This window comes from Amblyomma mixtum, chromosome 10, assembly GCF_055824585.1.
Source record: "Amblyomma mixtum isolate Tamu chromosome 10, ASM5582458v1, whole genome shotgun sequence".
NCBI lineage: Eukaryota > Metazoa > Arthropoda > Arachnida > Ixodida > Ixodidae > Amblyomma > Amblyomma mixtum.
This window is the reverse complement of record NC_143021.1, coordinates 25,029,773-25,052,067: the sequence shown is the minus strand read 5'-3', so window position 1 is coordinate 25,052,067 and position 22,295 is coordinate 25,029,773. Positions and strand designations below refer to the sequence as shown.

Genomic DNA, 22,295 nt, shown 5'->3' with positions numbered 1-22,295 from the left:
CTTGAGAACAGAGGAAGAGACGGGGTCTCACACAGCGGGGAGGACGGAAAGAAGAGTAGGATTGGTAGGAATCACTTGGTGGCTGAAGTCGCGGCCTGGCTAACGCTTGGGCGTACCTGAGCGGTGCGTTCACAGGCGGGAGCACAGGGCTAGACGGCAGGACATCATCGACACGGTCCTGGAAGACACGCGTATGGTAGAGGCCAAAAACGGGGCAGATTCCGGAACATGGCGGGCAGAGTCTTGGAAATGTGAAATGAGGGGAGCTGGTGGGTGACCTCTTCGCGAACGGAGGCTTTGATTTGGTCGAGACGAGAGAAGTTCTCAGGAGGAGGACCGCCGAGGGCCAGTATAGAGAGGGCCTCGTCGCAGATACCGGAGCGCCATGTAGAAGCGCGCTGCTTGCGGAGATCGTCGTAGCTCTGGCGAAGCTTAATGACCTTACTTACGATGACAGGATTCTTCACGAGGAGCATCTGAAATGCGTAGTCAGCAATGCCTTTAAAGATGTGACGAACATTGTCCGCTTCGGGCATGGCGGGGTCGACACGTTTGCAGAGATCAGCGATGTTCTCAAGTTACTGGAGCTCTCTTCGGTGTGTTAAGCACGATGAGGTAAGCGTTGCTTGGCACGCAACTTGCGCACGGCACGGCGCCGAACACTTATGCAAAACTCTTCTTAAATACGGCCCAAGTGGCTAGGCTTGCCTCATGATTGTGAAAACCAGAGGTTTGCGACGTCTCTAAGGTAAAAGATGTCCTTACTTACCTTGATGAAGTCATCCCACTTGTAGCTGCTGACTCCATCATACGCAGAGAGCCACTCGTCAACATTTTGGTAGGCTGTGACACTGAAGAGGGAAGGGACACGCTGCCGAATGGCGCCAGAACACAGTACCGTATTGGAGGCAGTCGCGTCTGGCATTGTTGACAAAGAGGGCAGCATGCGGCTACCGAGTTTCAGGTTGGTAGGGGATGTACCCAGAACCTGCACCTATTGTAGGTGAGCGTATATTGTGTCCTCGGAGAGACCGAGCGGCTCTATTCAGGCGTAGCCAAGCCCAAGATAGCTGGGTGACTTCTACCGCTACCGATCCGCCCATGCCAATATCGGTACCTGTGACAGGTGGTGCCTAACTTATTTACAAATACTGCAGGCGGCAGTGCTGCCCAAGCAGGAGAGCGCTACATGTGTTGAAGTAACAGAATAGCAAACATATATTGACTGGAAATATCATATATTAATGGAGGCAAACAGTTCCACAGATGTTTTGTGAGGGGGAATTACGAATTCTGGTAATGTTTTGGTCAGACGAAATGTGGGTGTACTACTTTGGAGCCGTTCTGTCTACCGGATCTCTGAGGGGCAGTTCGGCCTCAACTGTAGTATCTCCTCGAAGTGGTACGCTTGAGAAGTTTTGCTTGGATATGTGTTGTCTTAATCTGTTTTTCTTCCGTTAGCACAGTGTCGTCTACGATCAACTCACAGGCTGCTATCTTATACGTGGACGTGATTGTTCGTCGGTTCCCGAGTGCTGAACACCATGTGTTGTGGATAACACGCGGAACAGGTGATATAAAACTGCTCGAATAATTCTGCTTTAATTCACTTTGCTTATGCTTAAATTCACTTTCCTTCACTTACAGTTGTGCACCCTTTTTGTTTTTATTCTCTTTGCTCTGTAATTTGTTTTTGTTAGCATGTTGATATTGTCTGCTCTCGCGTAAATATGAAATATTTTTTTTCTATGAAGTTTACGTAACTGTAGTTTCTGTTGTTCTATTTTAGCCTTTCTAAATAGTATTCCAAAAGAGATCCAAGATGTTTCGGTAAATTTGGAACAAACCGCGGCTAAATCTGTGAATAACTTTTATCTTCATCATCATCATTATATTTTGACTGTGTCAATATAGCGAATTTAGAGTAAACAGATAATCATGGAAGAGTGGCAGAAACAGTGGTAGATCCTCTAAGCTTGACGGAGACTAGTAAGAGGATACTGCAAAAGCCGCAAAGAAACCGTCTACAAAACTTAGTTCGAGTTGCACGAAATGTCTCTAGGAGAAAATGATTCGCCCTTGCTGCTGGTGGCTACTTTTTTAGCATGCGGTAGTGAAAAAAGGATATCACTTTCAGATAGCGCCAGATTTTTTGCTGCCAGTGCCTCGTGGCTGCGGCAGAAAATACAGCAGTTACCTCGTGTATGCACGCAGCGTGTTACGATTCCCGTGCCTGAATCAGTACAAGAATAGTGCTTTGTTGGGCTAGTTTGTACTTCATGGTGTATGTTTAATCAGCCCACACAGACCAGCATGGACAGTTACAGCATTGTGTTCTTCGTCACTCTCCGTCCTTGTTTGTGGGCGCTGTTTTAATCATTCGATATACACTCCGTAAAAAGCGGCGATATATTTTTACCAAGCTGGAGAAAGACTCGCTGGGTGAACATGACATGCTCCTCCTTCATTAAAACATGAGTTGCCAACACGGGTGCCTTACGTGGCTATACCTTCTTCATTAGCCGCGAATGGTAATGAAGTCTAATAGTTACCAACAGCAATATATGAAACACGAACAAGCTAATTCAAAACACGAACAGTAAATGAGAAGAACATAGCCGGTAGAAGCCCAATACCAGCGCTGGTTAATTTGACTTTTAACGCTCGAATACAGTTCACTCGAAGCGGTAATCAACCTCGTTTGTATTTAATTTTGAGGGGCTAATATTTTTGTGCTTTTGTGCTGGCATTTCAGTTCTCCTGTTTTCATTTTGATAGTAAATTGCAAAAGACAGATGATGGCTGACAGCAAAAGGCTCACCTAATTAGACGCAATTGTTAAAGTAGGAAAGGGGTTGTATACAGATTTCTGAAGCAGCCGAAGTAGACGCGGTAGTAGTGGGAAAAGTAGCGATGCTAGAAAAGGCGTACGATTTTAGTGAATGAGAACAAAGCACTTCAAAATAATAAAGGAAACTGAAAAGATACAGGCGATGGTTAGGTAACTGAAGATCTGAAGAACGAATAGAAGTTTATACTAGGAATTATCATTACCTTATGCACTTTGTGACTAATAGCCTCCAAAGTGCCAGAGCCAGTCACGACTGGTAACATGACACAAAATTGTACAGTGATATCAAGTGTTACAATATAGACGCCAATTAATTGCTAATTTCACAAAAAAATATATGCTAAGATAACTCTACTAATAGAACCACAGGTTCGTTTTACTCCTACCTACCCAATTAAGAGCTCATATATGTGAACGGATGCTTGCCACAATGACATATTCCATATTTCATAGGTTGCAAATGTATCCGATTCTTCCGAAATGTCAGCAAGCATTTGGAGATTCTATAACATGAACGTATGTAAATGTTCTTGTACATGTGCAGTACTTGTCGATGTTGTGCAGCGAGCATAGTCCTTCACAGCAGGGGCACGAGAATTCAAATCGGGCAGGGTGTCCAGCAAGAAGGCACAAATGTCACTCCCGCTTCACGCTTTCTGCTTTCCAGAGTATTTGATTACAAAGAACTAGTCTCATATCAGCATTAATAGAAAACCGCCAATAATCACAGATTTCAAAGAAGAAGTTTGCAACGGTAAAAAAACGAAGTACAAAATAAGCGTTGTCTTTTCTCTTTTGCTGGGCTACAATTTCTTTATCAACTTGTGCCAACGGGTACAACGAGCCAAGCTCCTGACCTTAAATTTCCTCATAATATTTTCACGCTAACAGTATACGCCAGTAAAACAGCGTATAAATTACCACAGTTTAAGTAGCACTCAAACAGTAAATACAAAACGACAAGAAGAAGCCTAAAATAAACAAGAAGCCCGTAATTAATGTTCAACAGCCTGGGTAGGCGTCAGCGATTTTGGGTAGGAATTCATGTATAGGAAGCAGTTAGGAAATACGTGCACCGTGGGAAAAATATAACGAGGCCGTGAGGTGAGCGTACATGAATTTAGGGGGCAGAGAGGGGGTAGGGGGCAGGTACATTGAAGTTATTTCCAGCTTTTTGCTGATCACACTGAAAACAAATGTGAATGAAGAGTTATCTCTTACAATCATCCATTTATGGAAAGGGCCAAAACTCAATAGCTAACGAAAAAGCAAGAAAGAATAAACAGGGCAGTGCTAGCTATGGATAATTATATCAAGAACTTCGAAACAGATAATAAAACCGGATTAGAATAGATACAAAGTCCTCGTCGACACTCTGGAGGCAATAAGAAATTGCAGAGGTTCAACACGGCCAACCGAGTTTCACGAGTTTCACGTTCAGCTCAGCCAGCGTTGTCCTGTGTTCTTCTTCTCCTCGTGTCTCGTTCTTTCGCTGGTGAAGTTGTGTCTGAGTTTCACGTATCGAAAGCTACATAAGCATGATTAAACATGGTTTTCTTTGATACATCTTTCATTGCTTCTGAATTCCCCCCACCACTTCACCGCCGCTTATTCGCCTTCATTGATTCGCTTGATAGAGACAAAGACTGATCGATGGTCAGGCCCATGCCAAAGACTAAGGCCTTGGCGCCGTTACCACAGCCTCATGAAGGGAACGTGGATGGTTGCACATGTGGAAGGATACTTAAGGGCGCGCTCCTTAGTGCATAGCGTCTAAGTTGTCGTTGTTGCGACTGGTGGAAGGATGAAAAAATGTGCGCAGGCCTGCCTACTGGCTCGAGCTCAGCCACAATCGCTGCCAGGTGCAGACACAGCACAGCTCTGTTCATATCTGCCCCATACCTAACATCGCAACTGTGAACCGAGTCACTTGACACAACGTTATTACCACATGGTTTTCATATTGCGTCTGCTGACAGCTTGCAAGGTCAAAATTCGAGGCCAGATGTCAAGATCAAGATCAATGTTGAAAGTCCAAATTGAAGGTCTAATGTGGCCCATTAAGTGGATCAAACATGGTTTGGTATATCTGCGTATCAACACTAGCAGTGACTTCTCTAAAAGTCGTGTCAAGGTCATTCGAAGGCTGACGGCGAAATGCGTGCCAGCTTATAGTAGTGTAGCTTGCGCTACAAACCGGGAGGATGGACCTGGGCGGGAGGCATACGCCCTACAGGGTACTGCCGGTCTGTTCAGGTGGCATGTTTTACTCCGAAAGGTGGAAGAAGGAAAATATAGACACGTTCGCTAGAATGTCGGACGGGAAGATTGGATTACAAAATTCCCTGGAATTAGGTGCTCGCGGCTGGCACAGGACGCTCTGTTAATAGCCGATGCCTTTTTCCTGCAGTAGCCATCAGATTGATGACTATGATGATCATGATGATCGGTACGATGAGATTTTGAATAACTCAGTTATGTTCAAGTCAGCCTTGTCAATCCTTGTTGACATGCCAAAGCGCAGGATTAGAAGCAACAAATAAAATTCATTTTATATTTGATTACATAAGTGTTTGCTCAGAGTTAAGCAGTCCGCAGCCGTTACAGGGTTATGACAAATAATACATCTATGTTCATTTTTAAATCTTTCAGCTTTGCTTCTAGGTATCTTAATGACAATATACAGTACATTCTGCGTGCGTATGGGCTCGGTGACCAGAGTAAGTAAGACGGTTGTTGCAGTGGTTCTTGTTGTAAACACACTTCTTCAATGTGCAGATCTGCTTAATGCTAGTTAGTTCTAAGCAGGAAGAGGTTGTAGTCATGTGTTAAGGTGACAAGTATCGTATGCTGGAGCCTCGATAAGCACCTTCTAGTGGGCAAATGCCAGTATGTGATTAAGCCAATAGACGCCATCGCACAACGTGCGAGCAACACCTGGCCACAACTGCTGACATAATGAATTAAAACGACCTGCACGACACTCGTGCAAAAAATGGTGCTTACCTTGCACAGTACTTATATTCTTCGATTTTTTCGCCTCACATTAAACGTGACACTTGCTTTCCATGCCGTAACAGGAAAGACCCATGCATGGTTTCTTAAAGGTTAAATATGCTTTGGTGTTCTCCGAACTATGGCGCCTCGATGTTTATTCTGTTTCGCTGGGAACTTGCGAAAATCAGAGAAGCCTTTCTGCATTATAGAATAATGAGAAACAGATTACACACCGCCTAAATACGGATGTCTTAGTGTTCCAAAGGAGGTACGCATAATTACGTATAAGTACTTGATGGCATCACTGCATATGCGCATTAATAATCCGTCACTGAGCTGGTCATATGACGTGGGGTGGCATATATACGTGTACGCAGTACTACCATTAATTGAGAACTACAGCTATCGTCGCGTTACATACAGGAAGCAAGTCACATCTCATCTCTTTAGTTTCTTTGAAGATACCTTTTGGGGTATTTACGCGAGAGGTGGGATATACAAAATGCATCCTTCTATAGCAGAAAAAAGTGTTGATATCACATCATGAAAACAATGCGGCAAGCAAGGAAGGCTGTTCCAATCAGTTCTTGGTCAAAAAAATGAGCTAGTCAAAACATTAGTGCGGGCGCATGGGAGCGAACTTTAAGAAGGTGACCGATGCGATGGGAACGATGTGTTGGGGTGCGCAGATGTGTACTTTTTGTCCTAGTAGCAAATTAAAGAATTTGTGAAACAACCAAACTTGCCATGTGACAGCTAGCAGTAGGACAAACCTGAGGCTGAATTGCAGAACACCCTTATTAGTCTATCCTGCCCTGACCCCGCCCTGACCGAGGTTAGGGCCTACAATTTAGTGTGGGGCTGAGACTGTTTTGATACTCTCTTCATATTAACAATAATCTGTAGTTTCGCCCCCCGATGATAGTTTTCGAGATGATATGCTAACGTCCTGGGAGTATGAGGAGTGAATGAATTAGGTGACGTTACCCTCCACAGCATTAAGAAACTTTTTCGGATATGCTGCTTGAGTTTTCCAGAAGGCGATGCCTATTATAGCTTATCTCTGAAATAACTGTATGCTCGCACTCTTCCGTGTTGCGGCGTGGCCTGTAGTTGACCCTTCAGGAAGCTTCGTGTTTTACTAGTCATTTATATAGAAGCTAGTGCCGAGACACATCATGTAAAAATGATGATACCTGTATTTTGCACGACCAGATGAGGTCAACTTTGTTGTTAAAAACTGCGTACCGGAAAGCAGGAGCCTTGCGACGGCGGTGAAAAGTGACGTCCTTAGATTTCTAGAGTTACATATCATCAAACACTGCAAACAACAGTTTTGTGCATTGCTTGGGTCTGCCTATAGATATTTTTAGCACGAATGGCAAGTCAATGAACGAAAAATAACGCCGTCATCAGCGACGAAGAGTATATGAAAAGATACGTGCTGAGTACGTCATTATGTAAATGAGCAATAACAAAGGGCTGAGGACTTAGCTTTGCGGGACGCCATCGGTGTCTGTGATCCGGCTGGGTGATTAATTATTAACGAAGACAGACTGAGAGCGACGCGGCAGGAATTCATTCATTCACGTGGCGATTTTTTTTATGTACGTTGAAGTGGGAAAGTTTAAGAAGCAAGAGTTGATAACGTACTTTGTCGAATTTCTGAGCGAAGTCTTAAAAAATATTTGAAAGGCTGTGCGCTAAAAAGACGTTCACAGGAAAAAAAGATAGAGACGACAGGAAAGAAGCGCTTCTTTCCTGTCGTCTCTATCCTTTTTTCCTGTGAACGTCTTTTTATCGCACAGCCTTTCAAATATGAATATGTACCAACTAGCCCGTCAAAAAGCTTTAATAATGCACTTATCTCCTGCTACGGGCTCTTTACTCTGTCGTCACTCCAGGCAAGCTGCTGCTACATTATGCGTGAACCTAATCGCCATTGCGCTTCTTTGCTGTCGTCTCTATCCTTTTTCCTGTGAACGTCTTTTTAGCGCACACCCTTTCAAATATGAATATGTACCAACTAGCCCGTCAAAAAGCCTTACTGATAAAATAGATTCGAGTTGTGGATTGACATAATGTTTGCATGAATACAATCAATACAAATATTGTGAACTCAGTTTACCAGCAGAAACCCTTCAGAAATCCAGTATGCGACAGACGGAAGTTACTGACACTTAAAATTGCGACACACAGAAAAGAGCTTCCAACTTCGTTCCTTCACTCTTCTCGTTCTACCATAGGTTTCCTTGCTTGGTGCCCGTACTGCTAGAAAATGTTTAACTGCAGTAACTACCACTATTCTTTATTGACTGGAGATTGTTTTCCAGATATTTTTGATGGTGTATAACTGTACTACGACGGCATTTGTTGGCCTCTGCATTTTAGCAGTACTGTTTCCTATCGTCCATTCAAAGGTAGGCCATCACCTGCGGCGTAATGCCTATTTTTTATATGTTTCCGCAATCTGATAAGCTGACGAAATGAACAGTTATACAAAATGGTACTTTAAGTCTACCCCGAGCCTGCAAAGCAGTTTCTCCACTAGTTAAAATCAAGAAAGGGGAACATTAAACGCAAACGTGGCAGTGCGTATTATTAATATATGTGGTATAATTACGCCTCTAAGCTTCATCATCGCAAGTGTGCGCTAGAAAATAAGGATTGGATTTAACTATTACCTCAGAGAAGTACAGCGCTTACCGTTCCTTTCTCCGGAATAAATGCGTCTTTTTCTCCCAAACAAAAACCAATATACAAATAAAGGACCGTAAAATCTGTTTTTCGCTCAGAACACAAGTAAGATAGAGTTGTTCTGAGGGTCCGTTTAGAAGTTCAAACCCCGTAATGTCAGTTTCTTGAATGGTCGGAGCCCCGAGAACTTTCTGCACCAGCGTTTCCAGAAGGCAAGCCTCATAGAATATCTTTCAAATGTCTTAAAATGTCTTTCAAATGTCTTAAAGTTCGGCAGAGCCGACCTTCAACCACTTGAGGGAACACCGCATAATAATTGTGATATATCCAATGGTTGATTCGCGGTAACCTAGGAACCTTACAGGCTCCCAATTCAAGCTGAATTTTGAGTTTCTAGAACGAAGTGCGAATTCTAGAGCAAGGCTTGATGTCAACAAAAAATGGTGAAATATAAAACAAAACACCAAAATTCGTAATCTTGTGCGGCCGAGTAGCCGCCTAAATTCAATGCGGCACTCAGACCATCTCTTGGCCTTCCACGAGACTTTGGAGACGATCTATCGTCATTTCATTTTTTTGTCTGAGGCTATACTAGCTCTCGATTGCAGAAACTAGCTGAAGCTACGCAGCGAGCAGTGTTCGCTCACAACTTCACTCATAATATTAAAAGGAAGGTCGCGGCTTTGCAAAGGTCGATATGCTAATATATACACTTCTGTCAGAAGAATGGCCTGAGGGGCGAGTTGGTGCATGATGAAATGAACGGCGGCGCAACAAGAACACAACAAGAGAGGGGACACCACATGCGCTTCTGTCCTTTAACCACCGCTGAAAAATGAATGGTTAAGCACGAAGGTCCAAAAAATCGTACTTTACACTCAACTTGCCATGTTTTCAAAGCGACTCAGGCTATGAGGGACGCCGTAGCGTAGGGATCCAGAAATTTCGACCACCTGGGGGTCTTCAGCGTGCACTGACATCGCACAGTACACGTTCCATGTCAGTGTCAGTGTCCGCGTAGAGGCAGCATCAATACGAAAGGGAACAATCTATCTGCACAAAAGAACAAAATCTGTTGTTCTACCTGCATAAAGGCTGGAAATAGCGAAAGTAAAATAGCAAAATTTGTACCTTTGCTCATATTTATGGAGTAATCAGCTTTCGTGGCTCATCATGTGGTTTCATATTTTAGTAACCTCTGCATGTATAAACTGCATGTGACAAAGTGAGCGCCGTTAAATTGGCGAAAAGTGCTAATTTCTTTAAACTTGCCACAAGCTGTAATTTAATTACCTTTTCACTGTGGCAAACGTGCTCTCATGACTACATAATAAAAAATACAACACGTATCCGCGAAAATGAAGGCTGATTTAAAGAGGAAGCCCAGATATTCAGAGCAGGAAGCTCAGCTTTGAAACCTTTCTGGAACTCTGTGACGGAATATACAGGGGAAACAGATTCCGTGTTCTCTCACCGACACAGAGGTCGTCAAATGATGTTTGCCGCTATTTATTCATTATCGGCGTTTAACTCGTCCCCGTTTTCTCTTACCGTATACATTACATGCTCGTCATGACTTTCTCTTCTTTTTTTAAACATCTGCTTCTCTTGCATATTTTCGCATTTTGGGCGCATCGCTCTTTCAAATGCCATGCGCCTACGCTTGCACTGGGGCAACGCATTAGTACATTTAAGTTTTCTTCTGGAATACAAGCAAACATCAGCAGTTAACTGCTCCCATTCAACATAGCAGCACTAAGCATGCAATATGTGCTGCACCTTTTGGACGTTATGTTTGTAAGAGTTTCCATTATAGGCCGGGCCGCACTGTTTGAGTAAAATAATCCCTCCAACATTAAATTAACGCGGTTTTCAGCAAAACAAACTAGGATTCTGATCATAATCAGCAAAATTATACACTTTTTGAATAACACAAACTAAATGAAGTGATCGTTACTTTTCGCGGCCCACAAAAATACTGGGGGCCGCACAATTCCTTATTTCCTGGCAAGAAAGCAGGGCCAAATTATTGCGTTCCACGGACCTTCTAGCTGATAACTCGTTACGTTAAAATAATTTAATGCAGTAGGTCTGTTCTTTGTTTTGGTCTGAACTGAGTGCTTTTCTCATCCGCAGGAACTAAGCTTTTCTATGAAAGAATTGCAATGAAAACAGTCGTTTGCGCTGCTGTTCCATTTTCAGCATTTTTTTTGTTGTTCGCAATACAGCCAGGCAGCATTGAAAACAAGCATTTTCTTTCGCAGGGAGCAGGCGTGGCTACGCTCTCTGTGCTCGTCTACCAGCTTGCACACATCGCCGCAACAATTCGAAGCGGAAGAAGGCCACCGAGAATGGAAACAACCCTGGAGTACTGCTCTGTAAACCAAAGCGCCGCCATACATACGGAAAACGGCACCCATCTGGCCGCGGACACACAGTAAGGCCTCATTGTTATTTTCATGAAGATATGAGTGACGGCCCTCATCCTAAAGTACATTCAACTGTCAGCATGTCATGCAAACTGAAAAATTCCGGGGTCAAGCTGCCTCTGCCATACGGGTCGAAGAGTTTCTGAAAATTACAAAATAGAGGAAGCGGCACAATATCTTAGCCAGAACGCCTTATCCATCTCGGCACGGCCTTGGAAACTGGAATGTCATGCACCTGGGCTACTGTAAGGAAACAGATGTAGATTCGACTTTCCAGTTTCGAGTTGGAAGTTTATTATACATCAAAAATGAAAGGTTTTGCAGAAATAGGTCATGTGGTGGTAAATTGTAGTGGAATCTCTAATGAAAAACTAGTTTTTCAAAGAATAATAAACAACTTCTAGCGCCAAAGAAAACTCCAGAAATCACAAACACACTTATATATCACCGAACTAGCAATGACAATATTTTAGGACGCAAACATATTAAGTGAGCAAGAAAATTCATATACCGGGTATCCTCTTTTCGCGGTAACTAAAAAATGCGATGAATGAGGAAGAATAATTAGAACTTGAAGCACGACGGTCTGAATGAATGCAGAAGGTGAGCATTTAAAACTGAGTAGTAGATTATTCCAATAGCCGATGCCAACGAATCCGACTGTCTGTTCACCGTAGTGCGTTCTCTTCGTAGTTAGTGGAACGTTGATACCGTGGATAATACACAGCTTAGATATAACTGCGGCATGAGCAAAGCAACCACATAGGCAAAGAACACACTCTAGACACGGAGAAACGCTGCACTCACAACTAATTTATTGCACCAAAGCAAGGGAAACATAAATGCTCCGCCACAGATGCACCCAGAAAACAGAAGAAAAGAAGGAAGAAAGGGAAGACAGGTGCCACCGCCAACTTACATTATTTTACATCGTGCGAGCATCTTATCTATTTTGCTGAGAAAAAGTCGTATTCTTTACTGTACAAATGAACAGCAGTATCGCTAACATATTTATCGCCCCTTTTCTTTATATTGTATGCTTGTAGTAGCTCACGTGCACTTTGATCTCTACTTTTTCCTAAAATCCTTGCACTATCAAAATGGGGCGAAAATTCATTTCAAGTCCTGCAATGCTAAATCAGTCTAACATCTTCGTTATCTTCAAAATTTCGTGCGCGCTCCCGAAAGTAAGCGCTCGTGTTGTCCAAGTCTCTTCTCTGTCCGTGTTTTTTTGCGCTTGTACGTGTCTGCTATGAACCAACTAGCCCAAAGGTCTGTGCTCCTGTGCTCCCTTAACCGGTCGATGACGCATCTGCTAGTTTGGCCGACCTAGGCTTTTCCGCACGACAGTGGAATTTCGTACACCCCTCCTAATTGACACTGTACATAGGGCCTGGTATGCTGTTCTGCGTATCCAGCTTTGGTGTTCTCCTTGCCGGAGATACGAGGGCATAGCTGACTGAGCTTTATCGGAGCCACAAAAACGACCGGCACCCCAAACCTGTGCGCTACTTTCTTCAAGTTACGCAACACTTTGTGCACGTAGGAGGCAACTTCCGGTTGCAAGGTCCGCTCAGTTTTCTTCGTCTTCACGGTAGTAGAGCTCATCACCTTCTTTAGGAGGGTCTCGGCAATAGCCGTCACTACCGATCGAGGGTAGCCCGAATCAAAATTCTTGCCAATTAACTGTCAAAGCAGGCCTGGATTTCACGTTCGCATGACTTCTCAAGCGCTGATTCGAGGCACAAGTTCACAATGCTTCTTTTTTATCATTTTTGAGTATGCTGAGTCATAAGGCATCAATTTGTTTTGCTCACGTGGGGCGTAGCACCAACACACATGGTCCCCACCAAACTTACGACGCATATCTAAAAACGGAAGACGATTCTGATTTGGTAATTCACAAGTGAAGGTCAAACCTTTTCCAAGTTGCTTAAAAGCGTCTAAAATTCTAATAAAAATAGCGCAATAGTGTAAAGGGCTCTGCTTGTCCAACAAGGTTAAAAAATCGTGGACATATTGGTGCACTTTCGCGACTTCGTCCGGGTTAAGAACAGAAGGTGAAAACTGGACAGTGCTGCCAAAAAAAAATACGGCTTAAAATGGAGAAACGCAGGACCCAATAACTATTCCCTTGGTTTGCATCAAGAGTGTTGTATAATAAAACATTTAAAATTACTTGACCCGCGAACCTTGGGATACGCAGAATTTTGTTTCATGGAGGCAGAGAAATCTCAAACTATATGGACACGTGTCTCTGGTGCAGCGAGAACCCCAGAAAATAGATGCAGTACACATAACTTACAACGCCACGCCGGAGGAGTGGGCAGCTGCGCTGTCCAGCTTGAAATCAGAGACCAGCTTTGGCTTTTTTGAGTGGGCTACCCGGGCAGCAAAGGCCGCGAGAGTCCTGGAATGAGGACCCTACCACGGGAGGTCTGTAACGCTTTTTAGAACATAAAAAGTTTACTCTCTCGCTCCTTTCCTCATGCTTGATGAGAAGATTGTCATTGCAGGCCTGAACGACAAGGGGCCTGAGGAACCGGTACGCAGTTTGTCTATGGAGTGCACTATATATGGACGCGTGCTGCGAATGGGCTTCGGAAGGGACTCTTCGGTGGGCGCCACTGGTGCAAAACGTGGCAAAAAGCGCTATCGTGGGAAAGCAACTGTGATACCAAGCACATTTTTATCCTGAAGATAAAGAAAATATGTCTGTCGTTTTCTCTTGTCTTGCAGCTTGGAAGACGTTCCTCCCTTCTTTCGTATATCGAACATGTGGGCGAGTTTCTTCGCTGTTTTCGCATGCATTTTCATTGGAGTAATCGTGAGCGCTGTAACAGGTAAGGCTTCCCTCACAGGTAAGGACCGTGTTTGCTAAGCGCTGGTAGCGAAAGGACTAACCTGAAGTATTATGTGATTACAGCCTGCACTTCCGTTTCCTTAAGGTGGGCCGGAAGTGAGATCAGCGCAATGAAGTATCTACAGTATTGGTACTATCACTACAATATTGCAGCTTGTAAATGTATGTTCCAGATTTAAGGTTTTTTAGCTTTGTCTCTAAACTTCATATTTCATTGAGTAGGACAGGCGAAAAGACTTGCACAACTTTCATTTATATGATTACAAGATGGTGGTTGATTGAAACAAACCAGGACGACGCGAGGAGGAGGAGGAGAAAGGATATTTACTGGTGGCAAATGTAGCCCTTACACCTCAGCAGTGCTCCAAGAAAACAAGGAGCGAATACAGTCGGAGCTCAGTGAGGTCGAGCTCTCTGACACCCGCGGCGATAGCAATGCCTCCGAAGGGAATGTTCATTTTCGTCCTTCGTTTTTTGCGCATTTCCCTTGCTTATGTACATTTTCGTCTTTATAATTTTCATTTCTTTTAAATGCCTCAAATGCCTCTTTAAAGAATTGTTGCCTGAGGAAAGGGCGTTTCTAATCAGAGACGACTTTTTCAGTGACGTACTTGAAGTGGTTATCGTTACAATCGACAATAGCAGGAGCGGGAAAGTCATTCCAGACCTTGCAAGTTCGTACTAAAAATGATGGCGCTCTGTCTCGTCTTTCTTTCTTCTCCTGTGTGTGTGTGTGTGTGCGTATGGTTTGGCGCCTTTGAATTTAATTATAAAAATAAAGAAAGCTGGGCCGACGAAAAGGCTCAGGGTGAAAATGCTGTCTTGTCATGGTTGAGGTGGCAGCAGTCGCGATGTGCTGGCAAAATAAAAGGGCTTCGTGGAGATTCATGAAATAATTTTTGGAAAAGGGGCAGGCCAGCTACTGTGCATGGATATAAAAAGTTGGATAGGTTATCTTGTTCTTCAGTTTGCCTAGTATTAGATATGTATGTATATGTATTCGGTAAAATAAAACCCGCAGCCTGGTTTTGATGATTCGATTCTGTTATCTGATTATCAAGGTACAGGTGCAGGAAAGGAGGTGCTGGCTCTAGTTTCAATCAATCAATCAATCAATCAATCAATCAATCACCTTTATTTCCTTTGAGAAGGAGGAGTGCGGGACTAAAAGCTCGGGGAGCTTGACGAGGTCCCGACCCCTTACTGGTTGGCAAACAGCAAGATGACGGCCTGTCATGCATAAAAAAAAAACAGATAATATCAAAGACACACTAAAAAAGGCAAACGCAAAAGAAACTCAAACAAAAATACCGGTACAAATCAACAGAAGCTGTCGCGAACAAAATGAAATTATTTTACTCTTGCAAAAAAACAAGTTGGCAAAAGTGTTTGACGATGTCGTTTTGGTTACAGGTGGGATCAAACTCCACACGGTTTAGTAAATTTAGCAATGAGGGCAACGTGTAAGATAATGATTGTTCATCGTAGGATGTCCTAGGGGTGGGCACGGACCATATTTCTTTGTATCTGGTTTGACGATCACTTGTGTTCACCTGTAGTCTTGCAAGACGAATTGCATAATCCATATGAAATTTAACGAAAGCTTTATAGCGTACAATCAACCTATAATTGTATAAACAAAACACAGGAAGAATATCAAACTTTGAAAAAAGAGGCTTCGTGGAGAAAGTGTAATGTACATCAGCAATATAACGCACTGCTCTCTTCTGCAGTAAATGTAGCCTGCGCAAATTGGTCACACCAGTTGTGCCCCACACCATGTTACAGTACTGCATAAGAGATAGCACTAAAGCATTGTAAAGCATAAGTTTCACTTTAGCAGGGATAAAGCGCCGCACACGCGCAATGGCACCAATGGCAGATGACAACTTAGATTGGAGGTAGTCGATATGCTCATTCCAGGTAAGATGCTTTGAAAAATGTACTCCAAGACTATTTACAGAGTCCACCATCTCTAGCTGTTGGGAGCCAAGAAACAAATCCATCTGTTCTGTCAACACTTTGCCTCTAGGCGTATACAAATTTACTTTTGTTTTAGTGGGATTTATTTTCAAACAATTCACCTCAGCCCAGACCTTTAAATCAGCCAGCGTCTTGTTGGCCTTGCTTTCAATATCTTTGCACAAACTGCCTGTAATAAACAGTGTTGTGTCATCAGCATAAGAAATAACCGAAGAATTTTCTGTGCAGTGTACAATGTCATTTACATAGATTAAAAATAAAAGCGGTCCTAAAATGCTTCCTTGCGGCACACCAACATTAACCGGTTTCATTGCGGAAACGACATTGTTGGCATCTACAAATTGCTTTCTGAAAGAAAGGTAAGATTTAAAAAGCGCATGTGCTATTCCCCGCACGCCGTAATTTTCTAATTTGTTGAGAAGGATAGAATGATTGACCAAATCAAATGCCTTAGAGAAATCAATGTATATACCTAATGCCATGTGCTTACGACTGAACGCATCTATAATAATTTCTTTTTGAGTGAGGAGGGCTGTTTCGGTAGAGCGGTGCTGTCGAAAACCATGCTGAAAGTCATGAAGCAGGTTGTGGCGATTAAAAAGTGATAGTAATCTTTCGTGCATTATTTTCTCAATACCTTTTGAATATACTGGAATGATTGAAATCGGCCGATAATTAGTTAGGTCAGTCTTATCACCGCGCTTAAAGACTGGAACAACGCGGGCAATTTGCATTTTCTTAGGGAATACACCCGTAGACAATATTATGTTATAGATATGGGTAAGGACCGGGCTGATAATATCGAGCACGTACTTTAAAGGGCGTATCTGGATACCATCGGCATCCAGTGACTTGCTATTTTTTGTGGCACGGATGCAGGAAAAGACTTCAAGTGATGTAGTTGGAGCAAGGAAAAGCGATGTTGCATTCCTTATAACTGGTAGAAACTGCAAACAGTTGTTCAGGCTGGGATCGTCGTACTGGGAAGGTTCTATGGTGAAAACTTCATTAAACATTTGTGGAATTGCGTTTCCGGAAAGTTGCTGTCCATTATAATATAAAACATCTGGAATACCTGAACACGAGGTGGGATGCAATAACGTATTCAATTTGCGCCAAATTACATCACTTCGTTGATTGTCAGGGTTACTAAATATACCTAAAAAATAAGAATCTTTTGCTGCCCTAAGCTTATTTGTCAGGCTGTTCCTAAATTTTTTAAACTCAGTAAACAGCGTTGCATCTCGACTTTTCACAAAACGTGCATACAAGGCATGTTTATGTTTAATCATGTCAAGAAGCTCGGTAGATAGCCAAGGTTTCCGCGCTTTAGATGTGCTTGCAAGTTTCTTCAGTGGGAAGTGTGTATTATATAAAGTTTTGAAAATATTTACAAAAGATGAATTAGTAGTTTTACGGTCCAATTAGTAGTTTTACGGAAGAAGGCGCAAATCCTAGAATTGTGGCGCACATCACCAAAGACACAGTTAGCTTTATCCATAAATTTTTTTATGCGAGTGGTTCACAAAAAAATTACCACGTAAGTTAATTCTTGAATGTCTCTTAGTGGTTACAGGGCTCATTTTGTGCCAAAAAGAATGTAATAAAAGTAATGAAATGCAAGAAATTGTGGTATAAAGTATACCCTGCGACGAAATATGCTAATATATATGATGTATATATGATATATGAGATATATATATATATATATATATATATATAATGTAGGATGGGGGTTTGTTAAAGGCACTGGGACCTCAGGAGCAGGGCGGCAACAGTCCGAGGTCGGCGAAGGCGAGAACACAGCACGCGCAGCGATGGCAGCGCCGCCGCTAAGCAGAACGGTCGTCTTCGTCTTCACAATTGCCCCCGGGGAAAAGAGGAGCCAACCTGGCGACTTAGGGAGCGGGCAGGACGGCTGGGTCGTAGAATGGCTTCAGGCGCTGGACATGAACAGTCTCGTGTCCACGGCAGCGGCGATCAGAAGACGGCACGAGAGGTTCGACTGTGTAATTAACTGGAGATGTACGCGCCAGGACACGGTATGGGCCATGGTATTTGGCGAGAAATTTTGACGACAGGCCCGGAATTGTGAAGACGAAGACGATCGTTCTGCTTAGCGGCGGCGCTGCCATCGCTGCGCGTGCTGTGTTCTCGCCTTCGCCGACCTCGGACTGTTGCCGCCCTGCTCAGTGCCTTTAACAAACCCCCATCCTACATTTGGTGGAGTCGCCGGGTAACGATATCGGCTCTGGAGCTCCGTAGCCGCACTCTTCCGACACCTGCTATGCCTGTAGACATCCAACACCAAGCCGTGCAAGCAGGCCCACCGACTGTCATCTGTGCCGGCTCCCTTCGCCAAAGGGACCCGGCTATCTTCAGCGGCACAGATGACCATGATGTGGAAGACTGGCTCGCCTCCTACGAACGGGTGAGCCTGTATAACAAGTGGGATGACGAGACAAAGCTCAACAATGTAATTTTTTATCTTACCGGCGTCGCAAACTTATGGTACCGCAACCATGAAGGGGACGTTGCGACTTGGTCAGCCTTCAAGACGAAGTTCTCAGAAGTGTTTGGTCGCCCAGCTGTCAGACAACTTCGCGCCGAACAACGCTTGCGTGAACGGTCGCAGCAGGTCGGCGAAAGCTTCACTAGCTACATAGAAGTTGTAATCGCCCTCTGCAACCGAGTGAACGTCAGCATGCCGGAAGCTGACAAGATCAAGCAGATCTTGAAAGGCATTGATGATGACGCCTTTCAAATGCTGCTCGCTCGGGACTTGCGCACAGTTTCGGAAGTCATCACGCTGTGCCAGAGCTTCGAGGAGCTGCGTAAGCAGAGGGTCTTGACTCGTCAGCACTCAGCTCAGCCAGAGTCACTTTCTGGACTGACACCCGCAGCTGACAGCTCCTATCTGCTGCAGCAAATGAAGGACTTTGTACGTGAGGAGGTGGCCCGTCAGCTTTCGCTTTTGCCTAGCCCTCAAGGGTCGCCACCCTATTGGGCCCCGGCTCTCCAACATACAATTCGAGAGCAGGTTGCTGAGGTGCTTCCGTCAGCGCATTCATCACCACCTGTCGCAGCTCCGCTGGCGTACGCTGACGCCGCCCCAAGACCAGTCGCCACCCCTCTCAATTATGGCAACGTCGCCCCAAAACCTGTCGCCCGTCCAATGACTTACGCTGAAGTCGTCGCACAACCTCTGCCGCCTACGTACCCTATAATGTCAGTGCCCGTACAAGCGCCGGCCCCTTATCTGCGACCATCTCCACGAGACCGAGATCCTTGGAGCACGACGGATAACCGGCCTATTTGCTACACTTGCGGATTGCCTGGCCACGTAGCCCGCCATTGCCGTCGCCGTCTCCCAGTTTCGGCACCGCCGGTCGGGTACTGGCCTCCAGCGCGTCAGTACTCTGCGTCTGCTGAGCCCCGTGCGTCCCCTCGTCCTTTCTCCCCCGACCGTTCAGCGATTACCGACCGCCGTTCCCCTTCGCCGCGACGACGCTCCATTTCTCCGATGCGTCGCCGCCCAAGTAATTCTCAGGAGGAAAACTAGATGTCGCAGTTCCTGAGGCAAGAACTGCGTCCTCGTCGAACTACCAAAGACCTCAGCTGGCCCCTGCGAACCTTATTGACGTTTCGGTCGAGGGAATTTCTGTCATGGCCCTTGTAGACACTGGCGCCGCAATTTCAGTAATAGACGCAAACCTTTGTCGCCGCTTGAAGAAAGTTAAGACGCCAATTGCCGGTCTCTCGCTGCGCACGGCCAGCGCTCAGCACATCAAGCCGTCGGCAGCTTGCACCGCTCGAGTTTTAATTCAGGATGTCCTCTACACGATCGAGTTCGTCGTACTGCCGTGTTGTTCTCACTCTGTTATTTTGGGCTGGGATTTCCTTTCTCGTCATGCCGCTGTCATCGATTGCGCTCGCGCTGAAGTCGGGTTCTGTGCTCTGCCCCAATCCCTGCCGGACGCTGCTCCTTCACCGCCATGTATTAAAGCCCTCGTCACCGAAGACATCGACCTGCCTCCATGCTCTTCCGTCCTTGTGCGCCTCTCTTGTGCCCCTTCTCGTGATGACACTGTTCTTTTCACGCCAGCCCATACTTTCCTCCGGCGCAAGTGCCTTCCTCTGCCTTACGCCGTATTGACTATTGCTGCTGGCCTTTCCGTACTGTGGGTCTGTAACCCGTTTCCCTACCCTAGTGCTCTGCGCCGTGGCGAATGTGTCGGCAGTGTCCAACCTGTCGCGGCTATTTTAACCCATGAGGAGACTGCCGGTTCATCGCACATCAGTCTCGCTGCGCTCAGCCCACCATCTTCTACACCCACTCCTTCATCTACCGACCTATTTCTCCGCTCCATCGACGCAGATCTTCCACCGCAGCAGCGCACGCAGCTTCTCGACTTGCTCAACCAGTTCCGCGCGTCCTTCGACTGTCATCACAGCTCACTGGGCCAAACGTCGACTGTCACACATCGCATAGACACAGGTGCCCACGCTCCTCTACGGCAGCGCCCCTATCGTGTGTCGGCACCCGAGCGCCAAGTTATTGAAAATCAAGTCGACCAAATGCTCAAGAGCGGCGTGATTAAACCCTCAAGCAGTCCATGGGCTTCGCCAGTTGTGCTTGTCAAAAAGAAAGACGGCTCAATCCGTTTCTGTGTAGACTACCGCCGCCTTAACAAGATTACGCGCAAGGACGTATATCCCCTGCCACGCATCGATGACGCGCTAGACTGCTTGCAAGGTGCCGAGATATTTTCCTCTTTAGATTTACGTTCCGGGTACTGGCAGGTACCCATGGATGAGGCCGATCGCCCCAAGACAGCTTTTGTAACACCTGACGGCCTATATGAATTTACTGTGATGCCTTTCGGTCTTTGTAATGCTCCCGCCACGTTTGAGCGGATGATGGATACCATTCTGCGTGGTCTCAAGTGGAAAACCTGCCTCTGTTACCTCGACGACATCGTCGTGTTTTCGCCTGACTATATATATATATATATATATATATATATATATATATATATATATATATATATATATATATATATATATGATGCTGATATCTTTAAATGGATAGAAGAATTCTTGACTAGCCGCTCACAGTGCGTCACCGTTAACAGCCACAACTCTTGTCCTATTCCAGTAACGTCAGGTGTCCGGCAAGTGTCTGTCCTCGGTCCGATTCTGTTTTTAATTTATATTAACGATTTACCAACGAATCCATGCAGTAATATTCGGATGTTCGCCGATGATTGTGTAATTTATCGCCAAGTTAATAACGCCTCTGACCAAAAATCTCTTCAAGACGACCTTAACCGCATTCAGGAATGGTGTGCTAATTGGTTAATAGAACTTAACCCTCATAAATGTAAAATCTTGTCCTTCACGCGTCGCCGCAACCCGCTTCATTTCCTATACGTAATAGCTAACGTCCCTGTACACCTGGTTTTATCGTACAAGTATTTAGGCATTACCTTGTGTAGCGACTTGTCCTGGAGCACACACGTTACAAACATAATTTCATCTGCTAATAAAACACTTGGATTTTTAAGACGTCATCTCCGCCAAGCCCCTAAACATGTAAAGTTATTAGCATAAAAATCTCTTGTTAGACCAAAATTAGAATATGCTTCACCCATTTGGGACCCGCACCAAGCTTACCTTATAAATACACTCGAATCAGTCCAAAACAGAGCAGCCAGATTCATCCATTCATCGTATTCTTACAACATCAGTGTATCAGCGTTGAAGGCTGAATCCGACTTATTGCCCTTATCGCTTCGTCGCCGCATTGCCAGCCTTTGCTTGCTCCATAAATTTTTCCATAGTTCACTAAGCCGCGCACCCTACATCGTCCCTCCAGCCCGCATATCTCATCGCACCCGTCATCCTTTTCAAGTTTCCAGACCTTGTGCCCGTGCTACCACCTTTGCCGCATCATTTTTTCCCCGTACTGCAGCAGACTAGAACGACCTACCCAACGACATCGCAGCCATCACGTGCTCATCCAACTTTGCTAATAATGTTACCAGTCATGTTTCTTTGTGTTAACACCTGTTCACCAAAATATATGTACCCACCCCTTATGTAATACCCCTCGTGGGTCTTTAAGGTAATAAAATGAAAATGAAATGAAATGAAAGGAGACAAGAGATAATTTGCTAGTATTTAAAGACAGCCACTGTTTACTTAAGTTTTCAATGCGATGTAGGTAAAACTGAACAGCGATAACATCGGTCATGTTAAGACGATGGTGACTGACACAGCCGTCTGCAAATAAACGGATACTGGAAGACACGCTAGCGGGAAGACCATCCGTAAAACTTAGGAATAGAAAGGGACTAAGACCACTGCCGTGTGGAGGAGGAACAGTCGTTAGCGATGACAAATTTCTTTCATTGAAAATTGATTCTAAGTTCATCATTTAAAATTTTAAAGTTAGTTTATTTCCTTGCACTCT

The 22,295-nt window shown here is 44.6% G+C and overlaps 1 protein-coding gene across 1 annotated transcript in view; it reads left to right on the top strand.

Moving 5' to 3' along the window:
- The window catches only part of LOC149325406 (sodium-coupled monocarboxylate transporter 2-like), a 61,728-nt gene extending 45,012 nt beyond the window's left edge, over nucleotides 1–16,716 (top strand). Inside the window, exons 9-14 of the mRNA XM_089564266.1 lie at nucleotides 1,462–1,571; nucleotides 5,504–5,571; nucleotides 8,182–8,268; nucleotides 10,810–10,982; nucleotides 13,714–13,835; nucleotides 16,700–16,716. Of these exons, the coding sequence (XP_089420392.1) occupies nucleotides 1,462–1,571; nucleotides 5,504–5,571; nucleotides 8,182–8,268; nucleotides 10,810–10,982; nucleotides 13,714–13,835; nucleotides 16,700–16,716 (577 nt within the window). The remainder of the gene's footprint in view (nucleotides 1–1,461; nucleotides 1,572–5,503; nucleotides 5,572–8,181; nucleotides 8,269–10,809; nucleotides 10,983–13,713; nucleotides 13,836–16,699) is intronic.
- Nucleotides 16,717–22,295: the final 5,579 nt, after the last annotated feature.